Source organism: Mustela nigripes, chromosome 1 (assembly GCF_022355385.1).
Source record: "Mustela nigripes isolate SB6536 chromosome 1, MUSNIG.SB6536, whole genome shotgun sequence".
Taxonomy (NCBI): domain Eukaryota; kingdom Metazoa; phylum Chordata; class Mammalia; order Carnivora; family Mustelidae; genus Mustela; species Mustela nigripes.
This window is the reverse complement of record NC_081557.1, coordinates 247,093,148-247,118,330: the sequence shown is the minus strand read 5'-3', so window position 1 is coordinate 247,118,330 and position 25,183 is coordinate 247,093,148. Positions and strand designations below refer to the sequence as shown.

General features: G+C 37.5%; 1 protein-coding gene across 3 annotated transcripts in view; it reads right to left on the bottom strand.

Moving 5' to 3' along the window:
• CEP135 (centrosomal protein 135) overlaps positions 1 to 25,183 on the bottom strand; it is a 76,853-nt gene that overhangs the window by 19,466 nt on the left and 32,204 nt on the right. For 2 of the 3 annotated variants that reach the window (XM_059384274.1, XM_059384284.1), the window contains exons 12-15: positions 23,263 to 23,415; positions 22,226 to 22,378; positions 18,212 to 18,289; positions 10,250 to 10,401 (exon numbers count right to left, since the gene is read on the bottom strand). In XM_059384274.1, coding sequence (XP_059240257.1) covers positions 10,250 to 10,401; positions 18,212 to 18,289; positions 22,226 to 22,378; positions 23,263 to 23,415 — 536 coding nt within the window. The remainder of the gene's footprint in view (positions 1 to 10,249; positions 10,402 to 18,211; positions 18,290 to 22,225; positions 22,379 to 23,262; positions 23,416 to 25,183) is intronic. The other variant, XM_059384294.1, reaches the window with a different exon arrangement.

Here is a 25,183-nt window from a genome sequence, read left to right as displayed (position 1 = left end):
CCACCCAGGTGCCCCCGGTTCAAGCATTTTTTTTTTTTCCTAAAAACATTTTATTTATTTATTTGACAGAGAGAGAGAGAGAGATAACAAGTAGGCATAGAGGCAGGCAGAGACCCAGAGGGAGAAGCAGGCTCCCTGTTGGGCAGAGAGCCCGATGTGGGGCTCAATCCGAGGACCCTGAGATCATGACCCGAGCCAAATGCAGAGGCTCAACCCACTGAGCCACCCAGGCGCCCTCGGTTCAAGCAATTTTATTGCAAAAAATTATCTCTGAGGACTAGGTGACTGCACTGTACTTCAGCTGAACCTGAAAACTGTAGCTATTGCACTGAGGGTTATAACCACAGGCAGCAGAGAAAAGAAGAAAGCTAATATTCATTGTATTGATACTTTAAAAATATTAGCTCTTTCATTCCTAGAACAATTCCATAATTAGAAATATCATCCCCATTTTACAGACACAAATAACTAATAACTTGTCCAAGGTGACAAAGCTATTAAAGCAAAGAAGTAAGTCCAGGTAGGCCAACCTGATATCAACATTATTCTACCACACGACATTGCCTTCTACGAAGAATTCAGGGAGACCAATATCTTCTATCTGGAAGGGGAAATGTCTGTTCAAAAATGGAATGGCCCAGAGTCCTATGAAAAACACCAAGTGCTTGGCCGTCTTTGAAGTCCTAAGTAGAAATGTGAAGATTTCTTCACATTTAAGGTTCGTAAGGAAGGTTAATTCCTAATAAAAGTGGGATTGATATAGGAAGGCAGGCTAACATCTTGATTGTTCACAAAGTAGGCCCATGGTGAGTCCTAAAAATAGATTTACTTTTTCATACTCTAGTGTAGATTGGAAGGAAACAATAGAGATTTTATAACTTATCTTTTTATTTGAATAAAAATAACTTTTCTCATAGAATTACTGCTAAGAAAAACGTCTGCTTGGGGCACCTGCGTGGCTCAGTGGGTTAAGCCTCTGCCTTTGGCTCAGGTTGTGATCCCAGGGTCCTGGGCTCTCTGATCAGCAGGAAGTCTGCTTCCTCTTCTCTCTCTGTCTGCCTCTCTGTCTACTTGAGATCTCTGTCTGTCAAATAAATGAATAAAATCTTAAAAAAAAAAGTCTGCTTAATGAAAGAACTGAGGTATAAATTTCATAAGCTCAAATAGTTGAGTGACTATCATATTATTTGTTCATCATGGTATTTGGAAAGGAAAATTTGAGAACTATATTATTAGGAGAAATGAACCAATTCCTTAGCTTTGAAAATGTCATGAACACAGGAAAGGGAGTGATGACTTACCACAAGACAGTGAAGCAGTACAACTTAATTATTGAAGTTCTAGTTCTCTACTTACCAGCCATGTGGCTGGATATGACCATCTCACTGAGTTTCAAATTCCTTCATTATTCTATATTACATAGAGGTCACATACAGGTATACATGATTTCACGTTAGGGGGCAAAAGTAATTCCTTCCCTTCATGCTGAAACATATTTTAAAGACAGCATCTTTTTTTTTTTTAATTTTTTTTTATTTTAAAAGATTTTATTTATTTATCTGACAGACAAATCACAAGTAGGCAGAGAGGCAGGCAGAGAGAGAGGTGAAAGCAGGCTCCCTGCTGAGCAGAAAGCCCGATGTGGGGCTCAATCCCAGGACCCTGGGATCATGACCCGAGCCAAGGGCAGAAACTTTAACCCACTGAGCAACCCGGGCGCCCCTTTAAAGACAGCATCTTAAAGAGTCCTTATTCATAGGAAGTATTCAAGTTCTAAAACGGAGCAGAAGCTCCATCTAACAGGGGTAGTTTGGACTTTTAATGGTGTATTAGAGGAAAGAGAAACAATAATGATATCCCTGGGTTTTTTTTTTAATTTGTGTAATATTTACCAATTTAACCATCTGTAAATGTACATCCGTGGCATTTAAATACATTCACAATCCTGTATACCCATCACTACTCTCTATCCAAAAGTTCTTCATTATCACCAATATAAACTCTGTACCCAGTTAACAAAAATTCGATCTTTTCCTCTCTTCCCATTCCCTGGTAACCTCTAAACAACTTCTTGTCTCTCTGAATTGGACTACACTAGATACTTCACATAAGTAAAATCATATAATATTCGTTGTTTTGTATTTGGCTTACTGCACTTAGTATGATTGTTCAGGGTTAATCTATATTATAGCAAGTGTCAGAATCCTTTCTCTTTATGGCTGATGCAGTGTATGTATATACCACAATTTGCTTATCTGGTAACGGACATTTGGGCTGTTTCTTTCTTTTGGCTATTGTGAATAGTGCTGCTATGAACATGTGTGTACATACACTGTCTGTTTTTAATTCTTTCAGGTATATACCTAAAATTGCTGGGTCATATGGTGAGCCTGTGTTTAGCTTTTTGAAGACCTGATAGATTTTTTCTACAATGGCTGAACGATTTTACATTTGCACCAGCAATATGAAAGTTCTAGTTTCTCTACATCCTTGCCAACACTTGTATTGTCTTTCTCATTTATAGCTATGCTAGGGGATGTGATGTGGTACCTCACTGGTTTTGATTTGGATTTTCCTAAAGAGCATCTTTTCATATGCTTGCAGGTCATTTACGTACTTTCTTTAGAGAAGTGCCTATTTGAACCCTTTGTCCATTTATTTTTATTTTTTAAAATTATTTATTTGACAGAGAGAGAGTACGAGAGACAGCGCACATGTAGGGGGAGCAGCAGGCAGAGGGAGAGGAAGAAGCAGGCTCCCCACCAAGCAAAGAGCAGGATGTGGGGTTCTCATGACGTGAGCTGAAGGCAGATGATTAACTAATGAATGAGCTACCCAGGCACCCCAGGTCATTTGCCCATTTAAAAAAGACTGGTTGTGGCTTTTTTGGTTCAGTTATAAGAGTTCTTTATACATTCTGAATGCTAGACCCTTATCAGAGATAATATTTTCTCCCATTCTGCAAGTTATTACTTTTTTGGTAAGGTCCTTTGATGCACAAAGTTTTTATTTTGTTGGAAGTCTGATTTACCTACTTTTTCTTTTGTTGCTCATTCTTATTGGTGTCCCATCTAAGAATCCATTGCCAAACCCAAAGTCAAAAAAATTTATTCCTATGTTTTCTTCTAAGAGTTTTATGGTTTTGGCTCTTCTATTTAGGTCACTAATCCATTTTGAGTTTTTCATAATTACTGTGAGGCAGGGGTCCAGTTTCATTCTTTTGCATGTGGATATCCAACTATTCTAGCACCATTTATCGATGAACTATTCTTTCTCTATTGAATGCTCCTGGCACCCTTGTTGAAATCAGTTGGCCAGAGATACATGAATTTATTTCTGGACTTTCAGTTCTATTCAATCGGGTCATCTCTATGTCTACCTTTATGCCAGTTACCACACTGTTTTGAATACTGTAACCTTTTTTTTTTTTTAAAGATTTTATTAATTTATTTGACAGAGAGAAAGATCACAAGTAGGCAGAGAGTCAGGCAGAGAGAGAGAGAGAGAGAAGCAGGCTCCCGCTGAGCAAAGAGCCCGATGCGGGGCTCGATCCCAGGACCCTGAGATCATGACCTGAGCCGAAGGCAGCAGCCTAATCCACTGAGCCACCCAGGCGCCCCTGTAACCTTTTTTTTTTTTTAAAGGATTTTATTTGTTTGACAGAGAGAGAGAGTGAGAGTGAGCAAGCATACAAGCAGAGGGAAAGTCAGGTAGAGGGAGACAGAGAAGCAGACCTTCTGTTGATCAAGGAGCCCAACATGAGGCTTGAACCCCGGCTCCTGGGATCATGACCTGAGCCAAACGCAGATACTTAAATCAGCTGAACCACCCAGGCGCCCTGCTTTTTTTCTACCTGATCCACAATATTATAACAGTTCCAAGTATACAACATTGTGATTTGACATTTAATACATTACAAAATGACCACAATAGGTCTAGTTACCACCTGTCACCAAAGTTATTACAATATTACTGATTATATCCCCTCTGCTGTATTTTACATTCCTGTGACTTATTTCTCTTTCCTGTTGGCCTTTTGTCACTTTGTATGAGAGCCACTAGGTCCCATCCATGTTGTCACAAAATGACAATATCTCATTCTTTTTCATGGTAATGTTCCATTGTGTATGTATATACCATATCTTTTTTTTCTAAACTCTATTTTCTTTCCACTTATCTATCCATGGACACTTGGGTTGCTTCCCTATCTTGGTTATTGTAAATAATGTTGCAATAAACATAAGAATGAATATGTCTTTTTGAATTAGTGCTTTAGTTTCCTTTGGGATCATATGGTATTTATTTTTAATTTTTTGAGGACCCACCATACTGTTTTCCACAGTGGCTGCACCAATTTACATACCTACCAAACAGTGCATGAGAATTCTTTCTTCTCCACATCCTCATCAAAACTTTTTGTCTTTTTGATTCTAGCCATTTTGACCAGCCTGAGGTGATATCTCACTGTGGTTTTGATTTACTTTTCCCTGATGATTAGTGATGTTGAGTATCTTTTCATTTGTTTCTTATATACCTTCTTTGGAAAAATGTCTATTCATGTCCTCTATTTTTTAATTAACTGTTTTTTTGGTGTTCAGTCATATGAGTTATTAATATACTTTAGATACTAACTAACCCCTTGTGAGATATATGATTTGCAAATGTTTTTCTCATTCAGTAGGCCGCCTTTTCATTTTTGATGGTTTCCTTTACTGTGCAAAAGCTTTTGTCTGATATAGTTCCAACTGTTTACTTTTGCTTTTATTGCCCTTGTCTCTGACAGATCCAAACAAAATATTGCTAACACCAATATCCAAGAGTTTCCACTGAGATAGGTTGGCTACTATTAAGAGTTTTATGGTTTCAGGTCTTACATTTAGGTCTTTAATCCATTTTGAGTTTACTTTTTCATATATGGTATAGGAAAGTGGTTCAGTTTCCCCGACACTATTTATTGAAGAGACTATCTTTCCTCCATTATATATTCTGACCTCCTTTGCCACAGATTAATGGACCATAGAAGTATGGATTTAGGGACACCTGAGTGGCTCAGTTGGTTAATTCTCTGCTTTTGGCTTGGGTCATGATCTCAGGATCCTGGCACCAAGCCCCACATCAGGCTCTCTGCTCAGCAGGGAGCCTGCTTCCCCCTCTCTCTGCCAGCCTCTCTGCCTACTTGTGATTCTGTCTGTCAAATACACAAATAAAATCTTAAGGGGGAAAAAAAAAAAGAAGTGTGGATTTATTTCCAGGCTTTCTTATTCTGTTCCATTGATCTGTGTGTTTTTGTGCCAGTACCATACTGTTTTGATTACTATAGCTTTGTAGTCTAGTTTAAAAAAATGTTAGCATGATACCACCAGCTTTGTTCTCTCTCAAAATTGCTTTAACTACTTGGGGCTTTGTGGTTCTGTACAAATTTTAAGATTATTCATTCTACTTCTGTAAAAAAGTGCTTGTGGTAATTTGATCAGAATGCACTGAATCTGTACATTGATTTGGGAAGTATGAACACTTTAATAATATTCTTCAAATCTGTGAACACAGTGTATCTTTCTCTTTATTCTGTCATCCAATTTCCTTCAAAGTCTTATAATTTTCAGAGTATAGGTCTTTATCTCCTTGGTTAAATTTATTACTAGATATTTTATTCTTTTTGATGCAACCATAAAAGGAATTATTTTCTTAATATTACCTTCTGCTTGTTTGGTATTAGTGTACAGTAACCCAACAGATTTCTATATATTTTGTATCCTGCAATATTACTAAATTCATTTCTTTGTTTAACAGTTTTTTGGTTTCTTTGGGGTTTTCTATATATAGCATTATTTCATCTGCAAATAGTATTTCTTCCTTACCAATCTGGATGCCTTTTATTAGTCTTTCTCTTGTCTGCTGAGTCTGTATGAGGAGGTGAGCTCAAGATTCTCCTACTCTGCCATACAGATTGGGATCTCTTCTTTATTTCAGATGTCTCCCAAGAGTCTATGTTTTTGGCCCACCACTAACTGAGATAGGTTGGCTACTATTAAGTATCATGCTTTGGTGAGCCAGAGAGAGGAAAAGGATCAGCACTGGCTTTTCTTTACCTTTCTACAAAACGATGATGATTTGAATATGGTAACCCTAATTTCCCTTAGCCCTTCCAAGTCCATCTCCATGAGCTCACTGTCCTCACTTGAGGCTCTGGCTCCTCTTCCTGTCTTTGTAGAAAAAATGTCAGCATGCCAGAAAACACTCCTTAGGCATTCAAAGGAGTCTGTGAACCTTCTTTCCCATATCTAAAATGGTTCTTAGTTCCGTTAACAGATAAGAACTTCTCAAGGGAGACCAGTTATATTTGGTTGTCTAAATATACCTCAATCTTACTATAACAACTGAAACTCATTACCATAATATTAACTTCAACTAGAGTTGTCGCAGCCCTTTCCAAGAAAGTCTGCTAATGCATTTATTTGATCCTGGATAAGTATATAGCCTTCTAGCTTTGAAAAAAGTACAAAAAGATAACGGAAGACTAAAGTAAACTGAAAACAGTCTGAGGGTACTTTCAGCCGTAAGAATCTAAACATTTAGAGCCTCATTGCTTGCAACTGTAAGGATTAAGGCTATTTACTATGGGGTTGATTGAGAAAAGTCAGTTGTCTAACTGGGCTGGAAACTATTCTCAAGCAGGGTCTGGCAAAACTACAGCCTGGTACCCGTTTCTGTAAGGCCCAAGAGGTAAGATTCTTACATGTTTACATAATTGAAAAAGTTTCAACAGAAGACTGATATTTTGTGACATATGAAAATTATATGAAGTTCAAATTTCAGTATTCATAAAGTTGTACGGACCACAGCCACACTGCTCCATTTATAAATTGCCTATAGCTGCTTTTGTGCTACAAAGGCAGAATTGAATAGATGAGGCAGGGACTGGGTGGTGTGTATAATTTGAAATACTGACTGTTCCTTTACAGAAAAGGTTAACTGACCCTAGCTCCAGAGGATGGCTAACAAGGGACTAAGACCATCTTCCCTGGGTAGAGCAAAGTTGCTTTATAGCACTATGGAGTTTTGAATTGGGGCATTAAATGCCAGATCTCATTAAATGCTAAAATTCAAAGAAGACAAGAGTCATTTGTTTAACGTTAACAGGGGTCTTAAGGAGGGATTTTTGTATTACATCCTCAGATGCTGTATTTGAACAATTAGAGACTGTGCCTGATATGGAAAAGACTGTTGCGTGGCACTGAAATTGCTTAAAGATGGCTGCCTCAGGATGGGAAAGACAAAATGGGTTACCAGGTGGATGAAAAGGAACATATGCCTCATCTATCTGAATGTCAGCTTCTTCTTCTTTTTGAAGATTTTATTTGACACACACAAAGAGAAAGCACACAAGCGGGGAGAGAGGGAGACGGAGAAGTAGGCTCCCCACTGAGCAGGGAGCCCCACGTGGGGCTGGATCCCAGAACCTCGAGACCAGGCAGATGCTTAACCAAATAAGCCACGCAAGAGACCCTGAGTATCAGCTTCTTAAATGTCTCCCTGTTAAGAGTAAGATAACTTTATGTGATTAAAGGGGCAGCAAGGTCTCTACTAATGACATTGACAGTGGCATGAGGTTTGGGTAATGTGCTTTGCTTCCACAGAGTGCTTGGTATCATGGTTTGTATTGGGTTTAGCTTTGGATTGGACCTGAAGGTTAGAGCTCATGGTTCTACTAGGAGAATGATACGCAGAATGTGACTGACAAAACTTTTCTCAGAGATAAGTTTTTCTGTCAGAGCGAAATAAAGTTATGGAACCATGCAATTTCCCCAGGTTGTACAGGGAGACAGTGAAGTCTTCACAGTCCCTTCCTATAACACAGTGTTGGTGAGGGAAGTGGCACATTAAGCTCACAAGAGAGAAGGACATTGTTGTAATAAAAAAATGTGAAAGGATCTGTAGGATAGGTGATCCAAGAAAGGGCACTGAAAGCTCTTCTTATAAGACTGAGAAGGGCCTCCTGTGAAGAAAGAGAGCTGTTCCTACAGTCTGAGGGAAAAAGCAAAATGGATTAAATGCAAAGCTAGTCAGGTCAGTATAGTAGGGAAATAGGTAGACTAGTAATTCTGGGTGACAGAATTATACCATAGTATCTATATTTTGGAGCTGAATACAGATATGAACCTGAAGAGAGTCTGGTCCCGTTCAGCTAGCTTTCCAGAGGATTCATGAAGCACTCACCAAAAGAATAGTAAAAAAGCAGCTTTCACCTTAGTTCTTCCTAAAGTCTTACTTATCAAGATTTGTAGTCAGAGGAGCATACCCTATATTGAGTCCCTAAAATAGTATTCCTTAATTAATCAGACACAATGAACTCTTGATCTTATTTTATTAAATTTGTTTGATAATCATAGACCCCCTTATGAACAAACCCAGGCTTTTCTTTTCTTAATTATTCTTTGGATTTTCAATCCCACTGTTTATTTTACTATATATTTTACAATTCTCAGTGTTTGTATATCAAGTCTGTGTCTTTTCTCTGATCATTTCTTTTTGCTCTTCTGGGTTCTGAATTCTAGATGAATTTCTTGAGTTTGTTTTCTATTTTACTAACTCAGTTTTCAGAAATATCCATTCTACTGTTTACTAACACTTTCAGTTCTAATTTATCAGTCTTTTCTTAAATTTTTTTAAGCTTCTATTTGAGAGAGAGAGAGAGAATGCGCATGTGTGCACTGGAGTGAGAGGACATGAACAAAGGGGAGGGGCAGAGGAGGGAGAAGTGGACTCCCTGCTCAACAGGGCTCAATCCTGGGAGCCTGGGATCATGACCTGAGCTGAAGGCAGATGCTTAGCCAACTAAGCCACCCAAGTGCCCCTATCAATCTTTCTTTTTTTTTTTCAATCTTCTTTCTAATCATTACTACAATTCTTTCTCATCTCAAGTAGTTATTATTTCATGACTGATTTAGTTTCACATATCCAATGTCATGTTGGCATCTGAAAATCTTTTCATGATCCTTACTGCAAACACAATTTATTTATTTTTACTTTTTTTAAGATATATAACTAAGTCAACCTTCTTTCTTTAATACTTGACAAAGAGAACTTTTTTTTTTTTAAATTTTATTTATTTGCCAGAGATTACAAGTACGCAGAGAGGCAGACAGAAAGAGGGGGGAAGCAGGCTCCCTGCCGAGCAGAGAGCCCGATGCGGGGCTTGATCCTAGCACTCTGAGATCATGACCTGAGCGTAAGGCAGAGGCTTTAACCCACTGAGCCACCCAGGTGCCCCTGCAAACATAGTTTAGAGAGGAATATCTTCTCTGATTCTTCAGTGATCTCCTTCTTCTGACCGTAAGTCTTTTTACTTATTACAGCTACCCAGTCCAGAAAGAAACTGTTGACTATTTGTTTCCTTTACTGTTTTGTAGTTTAAATTTACTAATAGCTAACCAACAGCCCAGTCTCCTAAGGCAAACACATTCTGCATTACTGTATCTTTCTTTCATTCTCATATAAATCATCCAATCCTTTTGATTTTAGGAAGAAGTATTTCCTAAATCTAGCCTTGTTCAAGTTCATTGTCACTGTTTCTAGTCCAGACACATGGTCTCCCCGGTTTGCCATCAGTCTCTTAAGACTCCAAATCCATCTTCCCAATTTCTGCCCGAGTTCACTTCCTAAAATCCATGCTAATAACATCACCTCTTTGGTTAAAAATTTGTTCTCCATATTTATAAGGTAAAATCCAGACATTCTTGGTTATCAGACCATATTCTTCATAACCTGACTCTAACCTATAGCTACAGCCTATTCTTCCATACTGACCTTCCTACCTTTTAGACATATCACCTTTACAGACTCTGCATATGCATATTATCCTGAACTTACATTTTTTGAAAGAGGAAAGGACAATGATAAGCAAGAATTCTGTAATTTTTCACAATCCTACAGTAGGGAGTACAAATAATCTAAAGTATCTAAGGGGAATTTTTGAAGGAAGTAGGTATAAAAACTTGCCTGCAATCATATCAGTCTGTGAGAGTCTTTGAAAATAGAGATACTCAACACCTACCCAGGTTTGCTCAGTGAATAAGAACCTCCTGAGATCTACCCTTAAATTCATACTTTCCAAAATCTCCACAGGTAGTTCTGCTGCAAGGCCAACCTTCACTGCTTAAAGATCCAGTCCAAAATGTCACCACTGAGAACCTAACATAGCCACTTTTTGTTCCCAGAAAAGAAATAACAAAACTTTCAATAAACTTACCTAAGCGAGTTCATCTCTGTCTTCCGATGGGATGAATCACCAGCCACATGGCTAAGTTTTTGAGCTTGGAGTTTTGCTTTGTTCTCTAATGACTCTACTGTTTCTTTCATTATTAACACTTCAGACTTTAAATCATGTTTTTCATCTTCAAGCTATAATTTAAATTTAAAAAATTAATAGATGTCTCAGTTTTGTCTTCCTTAAGCACTCTTTAATAATATTTCTAGAGAAAAACTAAGGAAATAAATTACATTTATTTAGCAATACTTTAAAAGTCATGAGTATACTTTAGGTTCTAGATGTTAGAATGGACATACACATTTATCTCTCCTTATTAGTATCAGTGAAATGAAAAAAAAAAAAAAAACAACAAGATACAAAATTTTTTAAAAAAGCAAGAAAGGAAGGAAGGAATATACCCATAACAGCAATGAAAAAAGGAAGAAACATGATCCTTAGCAAACCATTAGCAAACAGAGCAAACATTTTGAGGAATTTCTAAAAAACAGTAAGTACATAGGACTAAATTGAAGAAAAATGAGAGCAGAAAATACTGTAATCCAAACAAAAAATGCGTAAGATTTAGATAAAAAACTAAAATTTTCTTGAAAGACATAAAACACAACCTGATTTAATGTAAAGAGAAAACATGTTTCTGAATGGAAATATGAGTATTGGAAATGTATTAAAAGTTCCTGAAATAACCGTGAGGTCAGTAAAATTTCCGTAAGAATCCTAACAGAATCTTTTTTTTTTTTCTTAAGATTTTATTTATTTATTTGACAGAGAGAGCACAAACAGAGGAAACGGCAGGCAGAGGGAGAGAAAGAAGCAGACCCCCGTTGAGCACAGAGCCTGATGTGGGGCTCGATCCCAGGACCCTGAGACCATGACCTGAGCTGAAGGCAGAGACTTAACCCTCTGAGCCACCCAGGCCCCCTAACAGAACCTTTTTTAAAAAAGGAAGGTGGCTTAGATTTCATTCTGAAGTTCATTTAGAAAAAAAGTTAAGAAAACAGGAAAAATTGTGGGGGATTTATGAGATACCAGAATAAATTACAAGCTACTATTAAACTGTGGATTTCACATGAATGAGCAATTACAAGTACAGATATGAATTTAGAAAAGGTAGCATTTTAAAGGAAGTGGGAAAAGAAAATGCTCTTTAAAAACAGAGTTGGGGGCGCCTGGGTGGCTCAGTGGGTTAAGCCGCTGCCTTCGGCTCAGGTCATGATCTCAGGGTCCTGGGATCGAGTCCCACATCGGGCTCTCTGCTCAGCAGGGAGCCTGCTTCCTCCTCTCTCTCTGCCTGCCTCTCTGCCTACTTGTGATCTCTGTCTGTCAAATAAATAAATAAAATCTTAAAAAAAAAAATTAAAAAAAAAATTAAAAAAAAATAAAAATAAAAACAGAGTTGGGACAGCCACTCATTGAAGAAAAAATCAGTTTGATTTCTATTTTATTTTATATACAAAAAAAAAATTCTAAATGGAATAACAATCTATAGGCAAAACTCAAACCCAAGAAACATTTGTGTTAAATAGAAGTTTTCCAGTTAAAACTGTTGACTATACACATTTGATCCCCCCTCCCTCTTGAAATGACAGTAGAGGAATAGAAAGTTACACATAAGGACATAGAGAACAAGACAGAAAACCATGGTTAAGTGATGTCAATAACCTGTGGAAGACAGAGTAGATATAATAGTGACTCAGAGTGGAAGGATATAATCTAAAGTAAAGCTTCTGAACCTAGGAACTACTGATATTTGGGGCCAGATAATCCTTGGTTGTGGGGGGCTGACCTGTGCGTTGCACACTGTAGGAGTGTTTAGCAGCATCCCAGTCTGTTGGGTAGGGAAGGTGCTCTAGTAGTATTTCTAAGTATGAAAAGCATCTTTTCCTCTACTTGTGTCAACTGCAAATTCTCCAGGTATTGCCAGAACTGACCCCAGTTGAGGAACACTGATCTAAAGTGACCACAGTTAGCATATAGCTGATCTGCCCTGAAGAAACTCAGCACATGAAGGCACCAAGTGGTGGGCTGGGGTCAAGAGCAGAACAAGGAGACTGGCCGAAAATCTATAATGGGAGCATCACACCCCAGAGTGCTCCTACCTTTTTCTAGAAAGTTCTCTTGGAAACCAAAAATATAACTAAATTTTAAAATGAATCAATAGAAAAGTTAGAAGATAAAGTTGAGGAAATCTCCCAGAAAGAACAAAAAGCCAAAGAGAAAATAAGGGAGAAAGGATAAGAACCTCAGATCTTTTTAGGAGGTCGAAAACCAACTAATAGAAATTCCAGAGGGGTGCCTGGCTGGCTCAGTAGGTAGAGCATGTGACTCTTGATTTCAGGGTCATGAATTCAAGCCCCATGCTGAGTGTACGGCTTACTTTAAAAAAAAAAAAGCGTGCCAGAGAGAGAAAAAATAGTACAGTAAACTTACACAAGAAATTGAAAACAAGAAGGATAAAACTCTAAAAGTTTTCAGAAATAAAAACATGTACAAAGTACTAGGATACAGAATAGCATCAGACATCTCAAAGAAAGTTGAGACAACGGGAGACAGTATTCAAAATTTTTAGTGAAAATAATTTTCTAATCTAGATTTCCATATACCAAGCCAAATCATAAATCAATTGTGAAATCTGAATAAAGGCATTTTCAGACATGAAGTGTAAAAAACCCTCCTCCCATGCACTCTTTTCCAGGAAACTGCTGAAGAAGGTGCTATACTAAAATGAAGGAAAGAAAACACGAGAATAAATATAGGAGAAAACAGAGAAATTAAGAGGAAGACATAGTTCACAACTGAAAACAACAGAACTGATTTGTTTGAGCATGTGGTAGAGATGTTGAAGCTTTTTTTTTTTTTTTTTTTTTAAGATTTTTTTTTTTTTTTTGACAAGACAGAGATCACAAGTAGGCAGCGGGGCAGGGGGGGGGGGGGGTGCGCTCCACGACCCTGGGCGATCTGAGCAAAGGCAGAGGCTTTAACCCACTGAACCACCCAGGCGCCCCAAGGTATTGGAGCTCTTGACAAAAATTAGAGACAGGTTTAATGAAAACAGAAAAGTAACAAAAAATAAAATGAAACAAAACAAAAGCAATTATTGATTCCAGGAAAAAGATCTGTAAGAGAAAAGGCAAGAGTAGTACTATCCCATCTGGCTGACCCATGGGCCACTAGAAATCATAATAATACACAGTCACTACTAAGGTAAGTGTAATATGCAGCAAAACTCTTTGAAGTAATAGTGGGAAGAAAAAGGGAAGAGTGCTAAGTTATCACCCAACATCACAGATATTCATTAAATCATCTTGAATCAATAAAGAAAGACAAGTTAGACGAAGCCGTTACAAGCACATTATTTAGAAACAGGGAGGTGAACACCAGGAGGAATTAGAACTGTAGGTAGTAGTTTTGGGGATAAAGAGGTGGGAAATGAAATAAAAAAAAAAAAGATTTTATTTATTTAATTTGACGGAGAGAGATCACAAGTAGGCAGAGCAGCAGGCGGGGGGCGGGGGGAAGCAGGCTCCCAGATGAGCAGAGAGCCCAATGTGGGGCTCGATCCCAGGACCCTGAGATCAGGACCTGAGCCAAAGGCAGAGGCTTAACCCACTGAGCCACCCAGGTGCCCTTTTTTTTTTTTGCATTAAAAATCTTTCAAAATTTCTTGGGATCTTGTACAAACAAGAATACATGTGTAATATATAGAACAAGGACAAAAGAACATTTATGTATCTATTAACAGGCTTAAGAGTATTACCTATTACTTGAACCTTGAAACTACTTGTGAGCAGTCTCCAATCACCAATCCTATCCCTCAAACCCTACCATAACCACCACTAGCATGGGTCTCGTGTTTCTCATTTCTCACTTTTTTGTTAGCATACGATATCTATATGAATCCCTAAATAATATACAGTTTAGGTCTGTATATTTTTGAACTCTACATAAGTAGAATCATACTGCATATTCTTTGACTCTGTATTTGTAAGATCCATGCATACTGATGTTTGCAGCTACTGTTCACTCATTTTCACTGCTCTGTAATATTTCACTTATGAATTATTACAATTTTATTTTCCCCCTAACTGATATCAAGATTGTTTCTCATTTTCTACTAGGGAGTTAAATATTTTAGGCTTTGTGAACCTTGTGGTCGACTGCCACCACTTTGTGGTAACATAAAAAGAGCCACAGACAATGCATAACAAATGAACATGGGTGTGTTCCAATATAAACTTTATTACAAAGACAAACTAGAGGCCAGATTTGGTCTGGGGGCCACAGTTTGCTGACCTCCAACCAGAGTTCTTATAGAAATGGATTTGCTGGCTTATAGAATATGCCTTTGCTAGGCAAGGCCAAATTATCCTCTAAAGAGATACCAGTTTGCACTTCCTGACCCTACATGTATTTGCTAAATTATGTGTTATAATTTGTTAATATATTTTTGTTATTTATTTATTTTAAAGACTTTATTTATTTATTTGACAGACAGAGATCACAAGTAGGCAGAGAGGCAGGCAGAGAGAGAGGAGGAAGCAGGCTCTCCAAGGAGCAGAGAGCCCGATGCGGAGCTTCATCCCAGAACCCTGGGATCATGATCCGAGCTGAAGGCAGAGGCTTTAACCCACTGAACCACCCAGGTGCCCCTATTTTTTTTTTTTTTTAAAGTAATCTCTACACCCAACCTGGGGCTTGAACCTACAACCCCGAAATAAAGAGTCACATGCTCTACTGACTGAGCCAGCCAGGCGCCCCTTTTTAATTTCTGATGCCCCGATGGATGTGAAGTGCTTTTTACTATGGTTTTAATCTGTATTTCCTCTATTACTGATGTAGAACACCTTCTTATATTTGTTAGCCATGTGTAATTTCTTCCGCCATGAAGTGTCAATTCATATTTTCTGTTGTTTTCTTAGGTTAAATGTATATAGCAAATCCTCTCAGTTAGTGGCCTGTTTTCTCAACTTATGGCAATTTTATGAACAAAGTTCTCGTCAGTGTAGTCCTAGTTATCTGTTTTCTTTCATTTGTGTTTAGGAGCTTACAATCTGGCAGCGGACACTTGCTACCTGTGTGATGTTAGGTAAATTTCACCCTGCCTCAGTTTCCTTATGCATGAAATAAGGATAATATTAGCATTTACTTCATCTGATTGTTATCAGAATTAAAATCATATAAAATGTTGAGAAAGTGCCTGAACAAAGTAAATGCTATATAAATTGCTACTATTATTATTTCCCCAAGGTAAAAAAGATTTTCTCCTGCTGGACATGGAGCCCAATACAGGGTATGAACACACGACCTGAGATCAAGACCTGATCTGGGATCACGAGTCGGACCTTTAACCACTGAGCCACCCAGGTGCCCTATCTCCTCTATTTTCTTTAAAAACCTGTGGCTATTTCTTGAACATTCAAGGTTGCAACTGATTTTTGGGTATGGTATATTTGAAGTAGGATGTAATTCCTTCTTAATTTACATATACATACATATACATACACATGAATAGCCAATTGTCCCAGAAATAATTATTGAGTAATCCTTTCTTTTCCCATTGATTTGAGTTCTTGACAGATCAAGTTTCCGTATGTTTGTGGTTTTGTGGGTTTGCACTCCACTGGATTTTATCATTGTCCTTTAATCCTTGTGAACTACCACTATATTAATTGCTAACTCTAAAGCTCTCATACTTGGTAGGTTAAGTTCTATACCATGCTCTCCTTTAAAATTTCTTTGGGATTCTTAGCTCTGTTTCCATGTAAAATTTAAAATCCACGGTCAATTTACATACACACACACCCTATCTTGGAATTCCAGCTGGAACTACATCAATTCTATATAGATCAATTTGGGGAGAATTTATATTCTTCTTATAAATATAATGTCTGTCACCTTTTTAAAAAACCTGATATATCTCTTCACTTATTTAGGTCTTCTTTAATGTCTTTCATTAAGTTTGTATCATATTTTCTTTGAAGATCCAGCAAATACATACAGAAGAATCTCATATTGCTTATTTCTATTAAAATGGTTTAGATTTTTTTTCCTGTTCTTTGCAATCTGTTATACTTCTAGCATTCATTGTGCATTCTGAATCAGAGAATCCTGTGTTTTTATAATACTTAGAAAATTAACAGTCATTTTATTTTCAAATACTGCCTCTCTCACACATTCTATTACATTCTTCTAGAATTTTGAGTAAATATTTTAGACTTTCTCACTTTATTCTCTAAGGCTTTAACTTATTTTACATTTCCTACATCCTAAGTCTCTTTCCAATGACTTCTAGTACCTTAGATATATTTTTTATATTTTTCAGTTCATTAATTTTCACTTTCAGCTTCTGCACAAGCTGGACCCTTCTACCTGAAATAATTAAAAATTGGACAATGTACATGAAACAATGGTTTTCAAGACACTGAGCATCAGGCAGTGATGGACAGTGACCCCTGAGGGACAAGAAACCAATGAGATGAGCTCTACAATTGCTCCAGCTTCCTGCTTCAAGAAGTTCTAGGCTGTGGCACAGGGGAAGGAGCTCAGGTGAAGTCTGGTGGTTCCCCTAAGTTCAGAAGACGCAACTGAGAGCCAACAGAGGCCAAGGCAGTTTGGATTTGCAGAGCAGACACTAGAAGAGAGCTGCACAAACAAGAGCTCCAGAGATCTACAAATGGTGCCAGAGGAAGTTACCTAAGGCCAGAGAAACAACCAATAGAAAGGTAAAGGGAAAAATACTCAAGGCTCATGTAGGCCAGGAGTAATTCCTGTCCAATCAGTCATTTGAATACCTCATAATTCATGGGGCAATAGATAGTGTACTCAAAACAGTTCTGTCCCAGTAATGAAACAGATTAGTCCAGGACTACATGCTACTCTGATGCCACCTAATTAAGTTTAAAAGCAAAACTGGAAGGGTTCAAGCTATTCCCCTCTGACTTGATACTTGTTCTGTATCTCAGAACAAATCTCAAGAGTATTTATAGGGATACAAGCTACCCAGCAACCAAGAAGGTAAAATTCACAATGTATGAAATCCAAAATTACCAGGCATGTAAAGAATCAGAAAAATATAACCCATGATGAGGAGGACTAAAAAAAAAAAAAAAAAAAACAAAACCAAAGTTGATAGAAACAAATGACAGTATTCATAGACATGGTAAATAAAAACACTGAAGACACAGTAAAGGAAACTAGCCAAAATGAAACACCAAGAAAAAAAATGACTCAGTATTCATAACAATTTGATTAAAAAATTCTATCTCTAGAGAAAGCAATGAGGAATGAAAATGAATTTCATTTTTTCCTCTATGTTTGTATTGCTTTTTGAACAAGAACAAAACAACAATAACTAACACCTGCTGAGGGCCTTCAACATGCCAGCAGCTCTTCTAAGTTCTTGACATGTACTAACTTGCTTAATCTTAACAAAAACTTAAGAGGTACTACCATCATTCTGTTTTACAAATAAAGAAACTGAGGGATGGGAAAGTTTGAGTAGCTCGTCTATAGGAATAGGTGACAGAGAAGGATATGAACTCAAGTAGTCAGCCTTCAGAGTATATACTTTTTTTTTAAGTTTATTATATTTTATTTTATTTTATTTTATTTGACAGGCAGAGATCACAAGCAGGCAGAAAGGCAGGCAGAGAGAGAGGATGGGAAGCAGGCTTCCCACGGAGCAGAGAGCCTGATGCGGGGCTCAATCCCAGGACCCTGGGATCATGACCTGACCGGAAGGCAGAGGCTTAACCCACTGAGCCACCCAGGCGCCCCCAGAGTATATACTTCTAACAAGTGTTACACAGCATCTCTAGCATACTATTTTGTAATTTTGAAAACACAGATCATATTGAAAATAATTGAATAATTAAAATAATTTAATGAATAATTAAAAGTTATTCATGTAACACAATTTACCCCAAATCTAGTTTGATAAATTACCTGATGGTTAATACATGTCAAATGTTCAATAGTTTTCTCTAATTTTGATTTTTCAAAAATACTCATTTCCTGGAGATTCTGAAAAAAGAATTTTATGGAAGGTGATTATTTACAGCAGATAACGGAACAAAATAACTAAGTAACAGAAGACTACAATACTATTCTGTTTGTCTTTTTAATAATATGGAAATGATTTGGAAAGAAAATCATTGGACATTTTACAATAATGATGTTTTTGGTTGAAAAAAAAAAAAGGACAAGAGTGTCTTATCCTTTATATATTACTTTCATGTGTGATTGTAATAGAAGACACAGAATGGCATGGATTTGTTTTTAAAGATTTATAAAGATCAATCCATTTATAAAAGGAAAAAACCCAGCAGGTTAAGTCTGATCTGATCAGGAGTATGCCCTCATGAGAGATGGCAGAGGAATACAGAGCAAAGAAGAAATAATGAGATCACAAAGACACGGAAAAGAATCCTACAGGGCCAAGCAAGAGATCAGAATTTCAAGAATAGGGTGGTCAACAGTGTAAACACAAGTGCTATTTCTTTGGTTAGGTTATGTTACCCAACAGTTGCTGATGCTAAGTGGGGGACAAATGATACAAGTTGGTATCCTCTGAAAATTTTTTAGCGCACATTCATACTTCTATCCATGTTATTCATTAAAAACAAATCAATAAAGATACCTGGCCACTTGAATTATATATCTGGTTGGAAGAGTCTCTGTGCTGTGTGCATTTTTATTAAATCATTCAACCAGCATTGAGTATATACTACATACCAAGAACCCAGCAAGGCATTAGGAATACACAGTGAGTAAAATGGATAAAGTCTCTGACATCAGTAATTAAAGCCTAGTAGAAAAGACAAACCTTAAACAATACTATACTATAATATATACCATGAATATTCTGCTAGGAAAATGAACTTTATGGCAATATACTGGAAGGGAATCTAGAGTCTTTGGTTCATTTCCTGTGTGAGGAAACGATGTCTAACCTGACTCTAAAGGATGAATAGGAATTAGCCAGGTAAAAGTACTGTAAGGGATGAAAGACTTTTCAATAGCCTCTGCAGAAAATTGGGGGCAAGAAAAAGTCCATTAAGCTTGGAGTTGAGAAAATGAGATGTGGGAAATGGGGGAGAAGAGTTTGGGGAAAAGAAGCTAGACCCTGAAGTAGGCAAAAGCCAATCACTGAAGTCTTTGAAAACAATTCATAGATTTTATTTTTAAAAAGATTTATTTATTTGTGAGAGAGAGAGAGAGAGAGAGCGTGCACACACTCATGCACAAGCAGGGGGAATGGCAGGCAGAGGGAGAAGCAGCCTCCTCACTGCACAGGGAGCCTGATGTGGGACTCGATCCCAAGACTCTGGGATCATGACCTGAGCCAAAGGCAGAAGCTTAACCGACAGAGCCACCCATTTATCTCCAGTTCAGATTTTAAATCTGATCAGATTTATATCTCTGAAAGATGACTCTGTCTTCAGGGTCAAATACATATTTAAGAGGCTGCTGATATACGAAGGCAGCTGGGAGAGAATAACGGCCAGCATGGGATGGCAGCAGGGGAGCAGAACGAAGTACACAGATTCTAAAGAAAACTACTGTGAGCTCAGGAGCCAGACTCCGACTCACTTCACAGTTAGGTGATCTCAGGCAGATTACTAAACTCTGTAACTTAGAGACCACATCTGTAAGCATTAGCTATTTGAAAAGGCAATTGTGAAGATTTACTGAAGTAGCCATGTAAAAAGCACTTAGAACAGAGCCTCCTGCATGAAAAGAGCTTAATAAGTGTTAAATATTATTTAAGAGGTAGCACACATGGGACTTGATTAGTTGAGAGAAAAAAGCTTTACAGGAGAGTGGAGTCAGTGATGATGGCTGGTTTGACAACTGGGTAGATAGCTGAATAACAGGAAATTACTTAAGAATTGAGAGGATTAATTTAGTTTTTAAGTAAAAGACCTACTGTAAACTCATAAATCTTGCCTTCTACATTCTAGAAAGATTCTGGTAATATGAATATCACTTTTTCTGAGCTTTCACTACTACTGCTTTTTAAAATCCCATTTCTACATTCCTTGGTCTTTTTAACAAATATGGAAAGGAATAAATCAGCGGCTTGTGCTAAAAGCTGCCATATTGCACAGAAATTTTCCATTTGGTAATTTTAACACTTATTTTTAGGAGAAAGTACATTCTGGCCGGCAGTTTTCCAAAAGATCCCAATTAAAAATATTCTGTTGGGGTAAAATTTTAACTGAAAATGTAAGACATAAAGACTACCCTTATAATGCTTACATGTTCTTATTCCTAACTTGAGCTCCTAATTTCTATGCATTAATTCAATAATACTCTTTGGAAGTAAACTACGGAATCCATAATAGTAACAATAATAGCTAATGCTGAGCTCTTATAATGTTCCAAGTACTATTAAGCGCTTTATGTGCATTCACACTTTTTTTTTGGAGATGATAAAAGAAAATATAACATACTGCCCCTAAATAGGTCACCAAAAGCACAAGCAGCAAAAGAAAAAAAAATACATAAATTGGACTTTATTGAAATTAAAACCTCTTGTGCTTTAAAGGATACCATTAAGGAAATGAAAAGGGAACTCACAGAATGGGGGAAAGTATTTGTAAATCATGTATCTGATAAGGAGCTTGTATCAGGAATATATAAAACATTCTTACAGCTCAGTAACAATGGGCAATAACCCAATGTAAACATGGGCAAAGGATGTGAGTAGACATTTCTCCAAAGACATACAAATGGCCAAATAAGCACATGAAAAGATGCCTGATGCCATTAGCCATCAAGGAAATGCAAATCAAGACCACAGTGGGTACTACTTCATACCCACCAGCATGATGGTAATAAAGAAGACAGATAGTAAGCGTTAGTGAGGATGTGGAGGAATTAGAACACTTATACACTGCTGGTGAGAATATAAATGGTACAGGTGATTTAGAAAACAGCCTGGCAGTTGCTCAAATGCTTTGGTTATCATATGAACCTAGGTATATACCCAAGATAAATGAAAACCTACATCAACAAAAAGTTATACATGAATGTTCACAGCATCATTTTTCATAATAGTCAAAGTAAAAACCACATAAATGAAAATGAAAATTTCCTGTCTATCCATACAGTGGATGTTATTCTACAATAAAAAGGAATAAAGTATTGATACATACTACATGGATGAATTTGAAAACATTATGCAAAGTGAGAGAAGCCAGAGGTAAAAAACCTCATACTAAGCGATTCAATTATATGAAATGTTCGGAGTAGGCAAATCTGTAGAGACAGAAAGTAGCTTTGTGGTTGCCTAGGCCCAAGGAGGCCAAGGTAAAATGGAGAACCGCTGCTAACAGGTTTTCAGGGTTTCTTTTCGAGGTCATAAAAATGCTCTAAAATTGATTGTGGTGACAGGGTGAACAAGTCCGGGAATATATTAAAAATCACTGAACTGTAAACTTCAAATGGGTGAACTGAATGGTATGTGAACAACTTAGTCAAGTTGTTTTACATTAAAAAAAAAAAAAAAAGATAATGTTCCTCCACACGAGGAAGGAATTTCCTATTGTGAGACCTGAGGTCAGTAATTTTCTCTAAACCAGATAATAAGTAGTTTAGGGTTTGTCGGCCAGTTTCTGCTGCAAATACTCAATTCTGCCACTGCAGCAGGACAAGCCACAGTACACAAATGAGCATGGTATTCCAGTAATGACCAACGATGTAATTTGAATTTCATAGTTTTCATGTGTCATGAAATATTCTTCTTTCCATATTTTTTCAATGACTTAAAAATGCAAAAACCATTTTTAGCACATGGTCATGCAGAAACAATGGTCTGGATTTGGTTCCTGTGTCACTGTTAGCCCACCCCTTGACCTAGCTGTACATTCTAAACAGTCACTTCACAGGAAAACATAAAGACCTCCCTTTTCCCTATAAACAACCTTTCAAAAATAAGTTGATCTTATTACTTACTTTTAACTTTTCTTTTAAAGCTTCTTTTTCTGACATAATCCTTCTTAAGTCAGATAACGCAACTTCTTTTTCTTTTTCCATAAGACTTACGATATTATGGGAGATTGTGGTTTGGGTAGACTCTTGTCTTAGTGCATGTAACTGTTCCTGAGCCTTAAAGAATTAAAAAATATAAATAAAAAACACTTTGGATATGCTCCAAAGGTGAAAAAATGGCAAACTAAACTGCTACGTTTGCTCTCTTCTCAAATCTCAACAAAATGATTAAAATAACAACAACAACAAAATCCCAAAAGACAAAGATACTACGGGGAAATGCCAGCTACAAAATTTTGGAAACCAGACAGCAGATGGACAATTAGTGACTAAGCAGACCCAAGAAGCTGAAATCCAAGCCAATAGGGGGAAAGTCCAGAAATGAATCAATTTGCAAATGCAGATTCCAAAGTCTCCAAAAGTAAAAACAGCCTTTTCAACTTGACCTTTTAATTTACATGGTCTTCTCCCTCCCTCAAAGTAGCACTAGAACTTCATGGGAAATTGGTATGGAACAAATTTAGACACTTTGCTCTGCTCATATGCACCTTGTTCTCTGACAACTGAGGCTTTGTAACTGTACCAAGCTGTATCAATTCTCTCTTCCCTAAGTTTTTTAAAACTAGAGGCTAAGTCCTTAATATCCAATATATCCAAATTATGGGTGCTACCCACTGTTTGATAGATTCCTAACATGTCTGAATCCAAATGATAAATTTAGCTCAGAGTCAGGCTAGGACCTGTTCCAGGTAGCTTTAGAAGTAGGAGATTATCTCTAACAGATTCAACACACAGATAGACTAGAAGAGAGGAAGAATATATACAGAAAAAATAATACAAGTCTCTGCTTTGGGAACAGGACAATAGAAACTACTACTGTACTTAGTTCTAATTATGAAGGAATATAACAAGGTCCATATATAACAGTAATTTAAAAGATTTATACTGGTTCCCTTTAGTTACTTATTCTATATAATCTGTTGCCTTAATTAATTTCTTACTTCATTATATAAGACACTTAGTTTATCTCTTTCTGCTGTCAATAATTTAACATTGGACTGTATATCCTCCATATGTTTTTCAAATCTTTCCAGCATACGCTGCAGTTCATCTCTTTCTCTTGTGATCAGATGAATTTCTGAGTTGTAATCACCCTGAAACACAATTTAAAAACAAGTTATCATTTGTTATAATTATCACCATATGGTTGTTTCAGGATGTTGGTAATGACAGTGACTGAATAATGTTAACAGACATACAAAACGCAATTTTTTATCCGTAATGAGAGCAGCAGAATAGAGTGCAGGCAGGATTGGAGCAAATGTCTGGTCTTCAAATGCCCAAGATGGGACTCTCCACCCTGCTCGCCCCCCTGCCAATGATACCACTTGATCAGATCCTGTCACACGCTTCCAACTGTCCTTTCCCTGGAGTTGTTTATAATGCTAGTAACTGAAGTGTAATCCCCAGAGCAGAAGCATCAGCAGCATGTAGGAACTTGTTACACATGCAAGTTGGTGGGCCCACACCAGACATACTAAATCGGAAACTGTGGGCCTAGGGCCAGTAACCACGGGTTATCAAACCCTCCAGGTGATTCTCATGCATGCAAATTTTGGGGAACCACTAGTTTACAACCCTCTCCAGGGAAGGGACTAGGACGATATCGTGTGCCTGCTCACCCAATGCAAGTAACTATTATAGCCTAACACAGTCTTCAGTGTTTTCTGAATGAATCTAAGATCAATTTCCCAGCCACACTAACCTCCCACAACCATCCCAGCCCCAACCTATGTGAAGTCTATTTTTACAATGAGATATAAATATTTCTACCAGGCAGTATTCACTAAGGATGTTCACCAAATAAGCAAATACTTCCAACATTTCTAAGATAGGATGATGCCTCTTATTTTAGTCCAATTCAAAAAACCCACTATCTTCACAACTATGTGGAAAATAAAGGTGATAAATGTAGACTTGAGATCTAAGGTATCTTTTTTTTTTTTTTTTTCCCCTTAAGAAAGCAAGCAAGCCAGAGAGCAGGGGAGTAGGAGAATCTTAAGCAGGTTCCACGCCCAGCATGAGCTTGATGCAGGGCTTGATCTCACAACCCTGAGGGGATACGTTATCTTAATATTAAAGTACTAAATGCAGAAGCCCCAGGAAGAGATAATCTGGCACACTGGAAAGCATCCTGATATATGTTATTCACTACCTACTGTGCACATAACCATGTCTAATATAAAATTGGTATCTGTGAGGTACCCCTAATTTGCCACTTGGAAGTAAGTTATCTTCTTGGTTAAACAAGCAAAATCAAAGCATAATGGATGAGATCAGTTATCTGGACACCTTAAAGGATATTTTATAGGACAAAAGCAGATTAGAGTTTGAGGACTTAATTAAGGCTTAGATAACTATAAAAGAAAATCTATAACTTAACTCTATCTACATAAAAATATCTTACAAAAAGGAGGTGGTTTGCATAGATTTTAGAAAAGAAGAATTCAGTGAATAAAGACTTGACAGTCCTGCAGATGTGGTAATTGAGCACTGGAACAAAGCAGTGCTGAGCCCTGTACTGTCCCACTGCACTGGGGTCACAGATGGGGCCATGGCTGGCAAAATTCAGCAGGTGAGGGCAAAACCCCAGAACTGGTGAGGGGCTCCTGAGTTCTGGGCTTGGCAAAAGGGCCAATGCTGGGGCGCCTGGGTGGCCAAGTGGGTTAAAGCCTCTGCCTTCTGCTCAGGTCATGATCCCAGGGTCCTGGGATCGAGCCCCACGTCGGGCTCTCTGCTCAGCAGGGAGCCTGCTTCCCTTCCTCTCTGTCTTCCTGCCTCTCTGCCTAATTGTGATCTCTGTCTGTCAAATAAATAAATAAAATCCTACAAAAAAAAAAAAAGTGTCACTGCTCATCCAGC